Source organism: Pristiophorus japonicus, chromosome 4, assembly GCF_044704955.1.
Source record: "Pristiophorus japonicus isolate sPriJap1 chromosome 4, sPriJap1.hap1, whole genome shotgun sequence".
Taxonomy (NCBI): domain Eukaryota; kingdom Metazoa; phylum Chordata; class Chondrichthyes; family Pristiophoridae; genus Pristiophorus; species Pristiophorus japonicus.
In genome coordinates, this window is record NC_091980.1 from 72,002,660 (window position 1) to 72,014,935 (window position 12,276).

General features: G+C 43.9%; 1 protein-coding gene across 2 annotated transcripts in view; it reads right to left on the bottom strand.

The window, feature by feature from the left end:
* LOC139262958 (matrin-3-like) overlaps positions 1 to 12,276 on the bottom strand; it is an 81,733-nt gene that overhangs the window by 49,336 nt on the left and 20,121 nt on the right. For both annotated transcript variants that reach the window (XM_070878337.1, XM_070878338.1), the window contains 2 exons: positions 5,405 to 5,466; positions 4,997 to 5,035 (listed from right to left, as the gene is read on the bottom strand). In XM_070878337.1, coding sequence (XP_070734438.1) covers positions 4,997 to 5,035; positions 5,405 to 5,466 — 101 coding nt within the window. The remainder of the gene's footprint in view (positions 1 to 4,996; positions 5,036 to 5,404; positions 5,467 to 12,276) is intronic.

Below are 12,276 nucleotides of genomic sequence, written 5' to 3' on the forward strand. Positions count from 1 at the left end.
ATTTGACTGCAAATGTTTTGTGGGTCTCTGCTAGTTAGCCATAATTAATCCCTGACCGTGAGCTTGGTCTCGAAACATAGAAAATAGGTGCAGGAGTAGGCCATTCGGCCCTTCTAGCGTGCACCGCCATTCAATGAGTTCATGGCTGAACATGCAACCTCAGTACCCCACTCCTGCCCTCTTACCATACCCCCTGATCCCCTTAGTAGTAAGGACGACATCTAACTCTTTCTTGAATACATTCAGTGAATTGGCCTCAACAACTTTCTGTGGCAGAGAATTCCACAGGCTCACCACTCTCTGGGTAAAGAAGTTCCTCCTCATCTCGGTCCTAAATGGCTTACCCCTTATCCTTAGACTGTGACCCCTGGTTCTGGACTTCCCCAACATCGGGAACATTCTTCCTGCATCTAACCTGTCGAAACCCATCAGAATTTTAAACGTTTCTATGAGGTCCCCTCTCATTCTTCTGAACTCCAGTGAATACAAGCCCAGTTGATCCAGTCTTTCTTGATATGTCAGTCCCGCCATCCCGGGAATCAGTCTGGTGAACCTTCGCTGCACTGCCTCAATAGCAAGAATGTCCTTCCTCAAGTTAGGAGACCAAAACTGTACACAATACTCCAGGTGTGGCCTCACCAATGCCCTGTACAACTGTAGCAACACCTCCCTGCCCCTGTACTCAAATCCCCTCGCTATGAAGGCCAACATGCCATTTGCTCTCTTAACCGCCTGCTGTACCTGCATGCCAACCTTCAATGACTGATGTACCATGACACCCAGGTCTCGTTGCACCTCCCCTTTTCCTAATCTGTCACCATTCAGATAATAGTCTGTCTCTCTGTTTTTACCACCAAAGTGGATAACCTCACATTTATCCACATTATACTTCATCTGCCATGCATTTGCCCACTCACCTAACCTATCCAAGTCGCTCTGCAGCCTCATAGCATCCTCCTCGCAGCTCACACTGCCACCTGACTTAGTGTCATCCGCAAATTTGGAGATACTACATTTAATCCCCTCTCCTAAATCATTAATATACAGTGTAAACAGCTGGGGCCCCAAGCACAGAACCTTGCGGTACCCCACTAGTCATCGCCTGCCATTCTGAAAAGTACCCATTTACTCCTACTCTTTGCTTCCTGTCTGACAACCAGTTCTCAATCCATGTCAGCACACTACGCCCAATCCCATGTGCTTTAACTTTGCACATTAATCTTTTGTGTGGGACCTTGTCGAAAGCCTTCTGAAAGTCCAAATATACCACATCAACTGGTTCTCCCTTGTCCACTCTAATAGAAACATCCTCAATAAATTCTAGAAGATTTGTCAAGCATGATTTCCCTTTCACAAATCCATGTTGACTTGGACCCATCATGTCACCTCTTTCCAAATGCGCTGCTATGACATCCTTAATAATTGATTCCATCATCTTACCCACTACCGATGTCAGGCTTACTGGTCTATAATTCCCTGTTTTCTCTCTCCCTCCCTTTTTAAAAAGTGGGGTTACATTGGCTACCCTCCACTCGATAGGAACTGATCCAGTCAATGGAATGTTGGAAAATGACTGTCAATGCATCCGCTATTTCCAAGGCCACCTCCTTAAGTACTCTGGGATGCAGTCCATCAGGCCCTGGGGATTTATCGGCCTTCAATCCCATTAATTTCCCCAACACAATTTCCCGACTAATAAGGATTTCCCTCAGTTCCTCCTCCTTACTAGACCCTCTGACCCTTCTTATATCCGGAAGGTTGTTTGTGTCCTCCTTAGTGAATACTGAACCAAAGTACTTGTTCTATTGGTCCGCCATTTCTTTGTTCCCCGTTATGACTTCCCCTGATTCTGACTGCAGGGGACCTACGTTTGTCTTTACTAACCTTTTTCTCTTTACATATCTATAGAAGCTTTTGCAATCCGTCTTAATGTTCCCTGTAAGCTTCTTCTCATACTCCATTTTCCCGGCCCTAATCAAACCCTTTGTCCTCCTCTGCTGAGTGCTAAATTTCTCCCAGTCTCTGGGTTCACTGCTATTTCTGGCCAATTTGTATGCCACTTCCTTGGCTTTAATACTATCCCCGATTTCCCTTGATAGCCACGGTTGAGCCACCTTCCCTTTTTTATTTTTACGCCAGACAGGAATGTACAATTGTTGTAGTTCATCCATGCGGTCTCTAAATGTCTGCCATTGCCCATCCACAGTCAACCCCTTAAGTATCATTCGCCAATCAATCCTAGCTAATTCACGCCTCATACCTTCAAAGTTACCCTTCTTTAAGTTCTGGACCATGGTCTCTGAATTAACTGTTTCATTCTCCATCCTAATGCAGAATTCCACCATATTATGGTCACTCTTCCTCAAGGGGCCTCGCACAACGGTATTGCTAATTAATCCTCTCTCATTACACAACACCCAGTCTAAGATGGCCTCCCCTCTTGTTGGTTCCTCGACATATTGGTCTAGAAAACCATCCCTTATGCACTCCAGGAAATCCTCCTCCACCGTATTGCTTCCAGTTTGGTTAGCCCAATCTATGTGCATATTAAAGTCACTCATTATAACTGCTGCACCGTTATTGCATGCACCCCTAATTTCCTGTTTGATGCCCTCCCCAACATCACTACTACTGTTTGGAGGTCTGTACACAACTCCCACTAACATTTTTTTCACTTTGGTGTTCTGCAGTTCTACCCATATAGATTCTACATCATTCAAGCTAATGTCCATTCTAACTATTGCATTAATCTCTTCTTTAACCAGCAATGTTACCCCACCTCCTTTTCCTTTTATTCTATCCTTCCTGAATGTTGAATACCCCTGGATGTTGAGTTCCCAGCCCTGATCATCCTGGAGCCACGTCTCCGTAATCCCAATCACATCATACTTGTTAACATCTATTTACAGTTAATTCATCCACCTTATTACGGATACTCCTTGCATTGAGACACAAAGCCTTCAGGCTTGTTTTTTTAACACCCTTTTTCCTTTTAGAATTTTGCTGTACAGTGGCCCTTTTTGTTTTTTGTCTTGGGTTTCTCTGCCCTCCACTTTTCCTCATCTCCTTTCTGTCTTTTGCTTTTGTCTCCTTTTTGTTTCCCTCTGTCTCCCTGCATTGATTCCCATCCCCTTGTCATATTAGTTTAACTCCTCCCCAACAGCAGTAGCAAACACTCCCCCGAGGACATTGGTTCCAGTCCTGCCCAGGTGCAGACCGTCCGGTTTGTACTGGTCCCACCTCCCCCAGAACCGGTTCCAATGCCCCAGGAATTTGAATCCCTCCCTGCTGCACCACTGCTCAAGCCATGTATTCATCTGCGCTACCCCAGATAGGTTCAGCTATACCTGATGAGTCTCTCTCCAGTTGTGGGATTTTCACATTAAAAAATAGCAACCCCACCTCCATTTTGACCTACCCTACCTTCCCTTTGAACTACCCTATCGATTCTGAAACTCTTTTGGCCTTAAGTGAATTTCGTAAGACATCATTTTCATCTAGCGATGTCTCAGAATTACAAAGTATGTCTAAATTCTCCAACACAGCATAGGACTGCAATTCTAACAATTTGCTTCCAACACTCCTTGCATTTACATAAAAGCAATTTAAAGGGCTCCCATTTAATTTCTTAAATTTATTAATGCTGGTTTGCTTCCTACCTGGTTTATCTTCATGCTTAGAATCTATGTAATTATCTATGTAATGCTGCTAAATGAGGGAATTTCTCCACACTTACTTGATTTACACTGCAAGGAATAAAAGATTGCACTTTCTTGACATAAACAGGAACACAATGGGGTTTTTGTCAGCAATGGTCCCAGCTAGATAGACTGAAATGCAACATTGTAGATTCCTAGGAAGTTTGTCCAGTGTAACTCATCTAGCCGCAATTATAGAATGTGCAAGGGATGAATGAAAATGCAAGATCTGGCTAATGATGCTATACCTAAGAAACATAGATAATGTATCTATGCATGAACATGACAAGGAAATTCCAGGTCTGGGCTGGCCCTCCCTCCCTCCCCAAACGGTCCACAACAACCTCTCGCCCGCCAGGACTTGCTCGGTGAGATTGCGGCCTGCGGGAAGCTGCTCAACTGCCTCTCTCCACACCTTCGTTCTCGGGATGTGTGTGTCACCCTTCACCGGAGCTGACATCGCTGCATCCTTCCTGTAGATGCCATTGTGGGCCGTCCCGACCTGTGTGAAAACACCACCGCAGGTCGAGGCTATAAATAGAGCTGGAGCACCGGGCCCTGGAGCATCGTGGGCAACGATTGAGGGTACGGGGCCCAGAAGAGCAGAGGGCCCGGGGCAGCACGGGCCTGCCCAAACTGCGATGTATGTGCGCACACGAAGTCCGTGCAACAGAGCAGATCTCCAGTCGTCCTGATTCAACTGGATAAAGGCCTAGCTCTGTCGAGCCCATGTGGTGGCTGATGTGCAACGGTCACCACATGTTAAAAAAATCCATGCACAGGCATCTTCCACCCCCTCAATTGGAGTTCAGGACTGGAACATCGGGTCCTTCATTGAAACATCTGTGAACTCTTGTGGAAGCAAATCATCCTCGTTCGAGGGACCGCCAATGTGTGAGAGATAATGTAGCACTTATATCTCCGTGTTAGCTGAGAAAGGGTACCACTGCCGATGGTGTAGTCATTAGAAAACGTGAATGCCCTGCATGAGATGGAATTCCAACGGTCACATTTTGCACTGACCGCTCACCTTGATGATGTTGAGCCTTAGATACTTGATGTGAATTTCTCTCATCACTAAATGGAAATAAGCATCCTTGAGGCCAACCATAATGCAGCAATTTATCCAGCTATATCTGAAAGATCGATGGAAGAGTCACAATCTAGAACTTCTTACAGGGCCCCGAGATCTAGGACATGTCGAAAGCACCCTTCCCCAATACTTTCAAGAACAACAGAGTAACAACTAAAACATATATTCTGAACAACACTTGCATATGCAAGGAGTGAACACTTACATTTGAGGTGGGAAGGCATCTGGGTTCCATTCTGGGTATCTAGAAGAACATACCCAATACATTTTATTTACAGTAATCATTGACAATTTTACAAGATATGAACAGGTGATACTTCAAGACAGTTTATAAATATATATTATCACATCTCTCAAACTTTACGTCATTTGAAGGGCCAATCAGATGCAGAGGAATGCATCATGACTATGGGATAAAGCCTCAAACCATTGTGTAAAATGTTCACAACTAACTTTTTCCAACAGACACTCATTTTGTATTCATACAAGAAAACAGGTATGATTGACATATAATTTACTAACAACACAAAGTAACAATAATGCAGTTAATTAATACACTTAAATTAGCAAAAGTATATTGTACAGCATCATTAGCAAACAAAAAACTCCATACATTTCCACAAGTAGGTCACAAAGCCGTCTGTGTGTTGTACTATTGTTGTGCTGGTTCCAATCCTATGAGGGAAAATAACATTAACATATTATTAACAAATTAAATATCCAATTTATAAAACCTACACGAAGTAATAATTTACAAGTCTGATGACTTTACAGAACTATTAACACTACCGTATGCAAGTAAAACTACAAAACAAGCAGAGATTTAAATTTTAAGCATTTGCATTATATTTATCACCATTAGTAGAAAGGCAAATTATTCACCGTCAGCCATATTCCTCACAGCTTAAATAGGGTTATTCTCCACATATCGCCAGTGAGGACAGACAAACCAATCAACTCATTGATAAATTAAATTAAAGGAAATGTCAAGGCCTAAATTTTTGCAAAGAATGTGGAAGAATGTATCTATAGTCGTTAATTAAATTCTGCTATACCTTTGCTGTTAAATTTTAGGTCCGCAGGGAATTCATTGTGAATATTATCACAGTACTTTAAACTTGTTAATTTTCATTTAATACTGTTTTTAATGGTAATTGGTTAACAGTTTTATTCCTAGTGGTTCAGGAAATTGAGATTATTGTAGTTTTAGGTGACTGTAGGCCTCTTTCATTGTTGTTTGCCAATTAGAACAAGATAGGCATTGTATAATAAGTAAAATTCCACTTTGGCGGCATCTGATTTCATGAAATTTACATGAACCTCGGAAATTCTACAATTCTATTAAGTCCACTGTTATCCAGCTACCCTCCAATCCATAGGAACTGAAGCAGAGTCCATGGAATGCTGGAAAATGACCACCAATGCATCTACTATTTCTATGGCCACTTCCTTAAGTACTCTGGGATGCAGACTATCAGGCCCTGGGGACTTATCGGCCTTCAGTCCCTTCAATTTCCCTAACACCATTTCCTGACTAATGAGGATTTCCCTCAGTTCCCCCTTCTCGCTAGACCTTCGGTCCCCTCGTATTTTCGGGAGGTTATTCGTGTCTTCCTTACCATATACATTAATGATTTAGACGAAGGAATTGAATGTATTATCTCCCAAGTTTGCAGATGACACTAAGTTGGGTAACAGTGCAAGCTGCGAGGAGGATGCTAGGATGCTGCAGGGGGACTTGGACAGGTTAGGTGAGTGGGCAAATGCATGGCAGATGCAATATAATGTGGATAAATGTGAGGTTATCCACTTTGGTTGCAAGAACAGGAAGGCAGATTATCATCTGAATGGTGACAGATTAATAAAAGGGGAGGTGCAACGAGACCTGGGTATCATGGTACATCAGTCATTGAAGGTAAGCATGCAGGTACAGCATACAGTAAAGGCAGCAAATGGCATGCGAGGGGATTTTATAGGAGCAGGGAGGTCTTACTGCAGTTGTACAGAGCCTTGGTGTGACCACACTTTGAGTATTGTGTGCAGTTTTGGTCTCATAATCTGAGGATTTCTTAATTCCCTCATGAACCACTATGAATAAACCTGTTAACCAATTACCATTAAAAACTGTATTAAATGAAAATTAACAAGTTTAAACTAATTTGTGATAATATTCATAGTCAGTGCATTGAAGAAATTCATGATATACTACAATTAATTCAGCAACCATTTCCCATTCTGTTGTATATAAAGGATTTTTCTGAACCACTTTATTTCCTTGAACAGTAACATAAAAAATAGGAACAGGATTAGGCCATACGGCCCCACGAGCCTGCTCCGCCATTCAATAAGATCATGGCTGATCTGATCATGAACTCAGTTCCACTTCCCCGCTCGCTCCCCATAACCCCTTATCCCCCTATCGTTTAAGAAACTGTCTATTTCTGTCTTAAATTTATTCAATGTCCCAGCTTCCACAATTCTCTGAGGCAGCGAATTCCACAGATTTACAACCCTCTGAGAAGAAATTCCTCCTCATCTCTGTTTTAAATGGGCGACCTCTTATTCTAAGGTCACACCCTCTAGTTCTAGTCTCCCCCATCAGTGAAAACATCCTCTCTGCATCCACCTTGTCAAGTCCCCTCATAATCTTATACGTTTCGATAAGATCACACCTCTCATTCTTCTGAATTCCAATGAGTAGAGGCCCAACCTACTCAACTTTTCCTCATAAGTCAACCCCCTCATCCCCGGAATCAACCTAGTGAACCTTCTCTGAACTGCCTCCAAAGCAAGTATATCCTTTCATAAATATGGAAATCAAACTGCACGCAGTATTCCAGGTGTGGCCTCACCAATACCTTGTTTCGCTGTAGCAAGACTTCCCTGCTTTTATACTCCATCCCCTTTGCAACAAAGGCCAAGTTACCACTGGCCTTTCTGATCACTTGCTGTACCTGCATACCATCCTTTTGTGTTTCATGCGCAAGTACCCCCAGGTCCCACTGTACTGCGGCACTTTGCAATCTTTCTCCATTTAAATAATAACTTGCTCTTTGATTTTTTTCTGCCAAAGTGCATGACCTCACACTTTCCAACATTATACTCCATCTGCCAAATTTTTGTCCCCTCACTTAGCCTGTTTATGTCCTTTTGCAGATTTTTTATGTCCTCCTCACACATTGCTTTTCCTCCCATCTAAGTATCGTCAGCAAACTTGGCTACGTACACTCGGTCCCTTCTTTCAAGTCGTTAATGTAGATTGTAAATAGTTGGGGTCCCAGCACTGATCCCTCCAGCACCCCCCTAATTACTGGTTGCCAACCGGAGAACCATTTATCCCAACTCTCTGTTCTCTGTTAGTTTGCCAATCCTCTATCCATGCTAATATATTACCCCCAACCCCGTGAACTTTTATCTTGTGCAGTAACCTTTTATGTGGCACCTTGTCAAATACCTTCTGGAAGTCCAAATACACCACATCCACTGACTGGTTCCCCTTTATCCACCCTGTTCGTTACATCCTCAAAGAACTCCAGCAAATTTGTCAAACATGACTTCCCCTTCATAAATCCATGCTGACTCTGCCTGACCGAATTTTGCTCATCCAAATGTCCTGCTACTGCTTCTTTAATAATGGACTCCAACATTTTCCCAACCACAGATGTTAGGCTAACTGGCCGATAGTTTCCTGCTTTTTGTCTGCCTCCTTTTTTAAAATAGGGGCGTTACATTTTCAGTTTTCCAATCTGCTGGGACCTTCCCAGAATCCAGGGAATTTTGGTAAATTACAACCAATGCATCCACAATCCCTGCCGCTACGTCTCTTAAGACCCTAGGATGCAAGCCATCTGGGTCCAGCGGATTTATCTGCCTTTGAACAATGGGGGTAACAGAATAAACAACAACTTGTATTTATATAGCATCTTTAATGTAGTAAAATGTCCCAAGGGAACACAGGAGTATTATAAGACAACAAATTTGGAATAGTCAAGTCTTGAGGTGACAAAGGCATGGATGAGGATTTCAGCAGCGGATGAACTGAGGCAAGGAACAGAGACGGGCAATGTTATGGAGGTGCAAATGTAGACGGTCTTAGTTATGCCACGGATGTGTGGTCGGAAGCTCATTTCAGGGTCAAATATGACACCAAGGTTGCGAACAGTCTGGTTTAGCCTCAGACAAAGGTTAGGGAGAGGGATGGAGTCAGTGGCTAGGGAACGAAGTTTGTAGCGGGGACCGAAAACAATGGCTTCGGACTTCCCAATATTTAATTGGAGAACATTTCTGCTGTCAGAAAAGCAGTCTGACAAGCACTGAGAGACAGTGGAGGAGGTCAAGAGAAGTGGTGGTGAGGTAGAGCTGGGTGCCATCAGCGTACATGTGGAAAATGAAGCTGTGTTTTCAGATGATGTTTCCAAGGGGCAGCATGCAGATGAGAAATAGAAGGGCACCAAGGATAGAGCCTTGAGGGACACCAGAGGTAATGATATGGGAGCTGGAAGAGAAGCCATTGAAGGTGATACTCTGGCTACGATTAGATAGATAAGAATGGAACCAGGCGAGGGCAGTCCTACCCAGCTGGACAGCGGTGGAGAGGCATTAGAGGAGGATGGAATGGTCAATCATATCAAAGACTGCTGGTAAATCAAGGAGGAGGAGGGATAGTTTGCCTTTGTCACAGTCACAAAGGATATAATTTTTGACTTTAATGAGAGCCGTTTCGGTACTGTGGCGGGGCAGAAACCGGATTAGAGGGATTCAAACATGAAGTTGCAGAATAGATGGGCATGGATTTGGGAGGCAACAATACGTTCAAGAATTTTGGAGAAGAAAGGGAGGTTGGAGATGCATGGGCAGTAGTTTGCAAAGACGGATAGGTCAAAGATTTGTTTTTTGAGGAGAGGGGTGATGACGGCAGATTTGAGGGAGAGGGGGACAGCACCCGAGGAGAGACAAGCAAAGTAAAGTAAAAGTTTGCAAAGACGGATAGGTCAAAGATTTGTTTTTTTGAGAGGGGTGATGACGGCAGATTTGAGGGAGAGGGGGACAGCACCTGAGGAGAGAGAAGCAAAGTAAAGTAAAACAATTTTTGAAACAGCTCTATGTAGCACCAAGTCAAAAAATGAATTAAGGGGAATGAATGGTGGGCAGGAACTTTGTAGGTGGAGTTTGAATTGCTTTTGCAGAATGAGTTTGATAATGTCGATCACAATATATTATTCCTCGTCCATTCAACTTCCAGGGAAGATAATACACACAGCGAAAACTTAATCTCTCTTTTTTGACAACTTTCATGTACAAATAGCAGCATGCCAAAGTAATACATAACTAGCACTGGGATTCTGACAATCCATACATTAGGCTGAATTTAAATACTACGCTGTTGGAGTGTTTCATCACCCAGATATATGAGGTTAAGAAAATAATGCTTTCTGAAAGCACATACTTGGTGGCAGGACAAGTCGATAAAGCGGTTAAAACAAACATATGGGAGCCATGGCTTTACAACTAGAGGCGTAGAATACAAAAGCAATATGCTAAACCTTTATAAATCACTGGTTAGGCATCAACTGCATTATTGTGTCCAATGCTGGGCACCACACTTTAGGAAGGATGTCAAGGCGTGGAGCGGGTGAAGAAGGGATTTATTAGAACGCTATCAAGGATGATGTACTTTAGTTATGTGGAGATTATAGAACCTGGGATTGTTCTTCTTACAACAACAACTTGTATTTATATAGCGCCTTTAATGTAGTAAAACGTCTCAAGGCACCTCACGGGAGAGTTACAAGACAAAAATTAAATTTGACACCAAGCCAGATAAAGAATTACAGCAGTTAAGAGATAGGTTTTAAGGAGTGTCTTGAAGGAGGAAAGAAGGGGAGAAAGGCGGAGGGGTTTAGGGAGGGAATTCCAGAGCTTAGGGCCTAGACAGCTGAAGGCACGATTATGCAAATGGTCTCCTTCTGTGCTGTATGATTCTATGTGCTGTATGATTCTATTAATAGTAAAGTTAATTTGATTGCAAGCAGCTCAACATTGCATGGCTGTGGCAAGACTCCCTGGATTAAGTCCTATAAGAAAGCTTCATTCTCTAAAGAAAGATGGAACTTCAGCTACAATCAGTTTAGTACATCAGTCTCGAGACCTTATTCATCATCATCATAGGCAGCCCCTCGGAATCAAGAAAGACTTGCTTCCACTACTAAAGTGAGTTCTTTGGTGGCTGAACAGTCCAACACGAGAGCCACAGACCCCGTCACAGGTGGGACAGACATTCGTCGGGGGGACTGATTTGCCGCACGCTCCTTCTGCTGCCTGCGCCTGACCTCTTCACGCTCGCAGCGTTGAGATTCGAAGAGCTCAACGCCCTCCCGGGTGCACTTTCTCCACCGAGGGCGGTCTTCGGCCAGAGTCTCCCAGGTGGCAATGGTGATGTCGCACTTCACCAGGGAGGCTTTGAGGGGGTCCTTGCAACGTTTCTGCTGCCCACCTTTAGCTCGGTTGCCATGAAGGAGCTCCGCGTAGAGCAATTGCTTAGGGTGTCTCTTGTCTGGCATGCGAACTAAGTGGCCTGCCCAGCTAAGCTGATCAAGTGTGGTTGGTGCTTCAATGCTGGGGGTGTTAGCCTGGGCGAGGTCAGTGATGTTGTTGCGTCTGTCCTCCCAGGGGATTTGCAGGATCTTGCGGCGACATCGTTGGTGATATATCTCCAGCGACTTGGTGTCTTCTGTACATCGTCCATGCCTCTGATCCATACAGGAGGGCGGGTATTACTACAGCCCTGTAGACCATGATCTTGGTGGTAGGTTTGAGGGCCTGGTCTTCGAACACACTTTTCCTCAGGCGGCTGAAGGCTGCACTGGCGCACAGGAGGCGATATTGAATCTCCGCACCAATGTCTGCCTTTGTTGACAAGAGGCTCCCGAGGTATGGGAAGTGGCCCACCTTTATTGCAGATCATTCAACATCCCTGGCTAATAGTGCATCCTCAGAGGAAAAAAGGTGCCAAGATAAAGACTCCAAAAGTGTCATTGCCACTGGAAAGGTTCAGTTTTGGACAGAATGTTCTCTGCTTCAGGAAGGGATCCTATATGATTGTCCCTCCTTATCCTTCTCAATTTGTCTGCAGCCTTTGACACAGCTGTCCACACCATCATCCTCCTCCTCCAATGCCGCTCTTCTGTTGTCCAGCTGAGTGGGACAAACTTGCCTAGTTCCATTTTTATTTATCCAGGTCATATCCAGAGAATCCCCTTTTCTGGATATGGCCTCTCGTCCCGGTTCCATATTGTTACCTCTAGAATCTCTTTGGCTCCTCATTTTTCTCATCTACATGCTGCCCTTCGGCTACACTGACACCACCCAGCTCTACCTCTCCACCACCTCTCTTGAACCCCCTCCACTGCCTGTGTTGTAAGCTACTTTTCTGCATATCCAGCGCTGGATGCCAGAGATTTTCCACAATTAAACATTGGGAACACC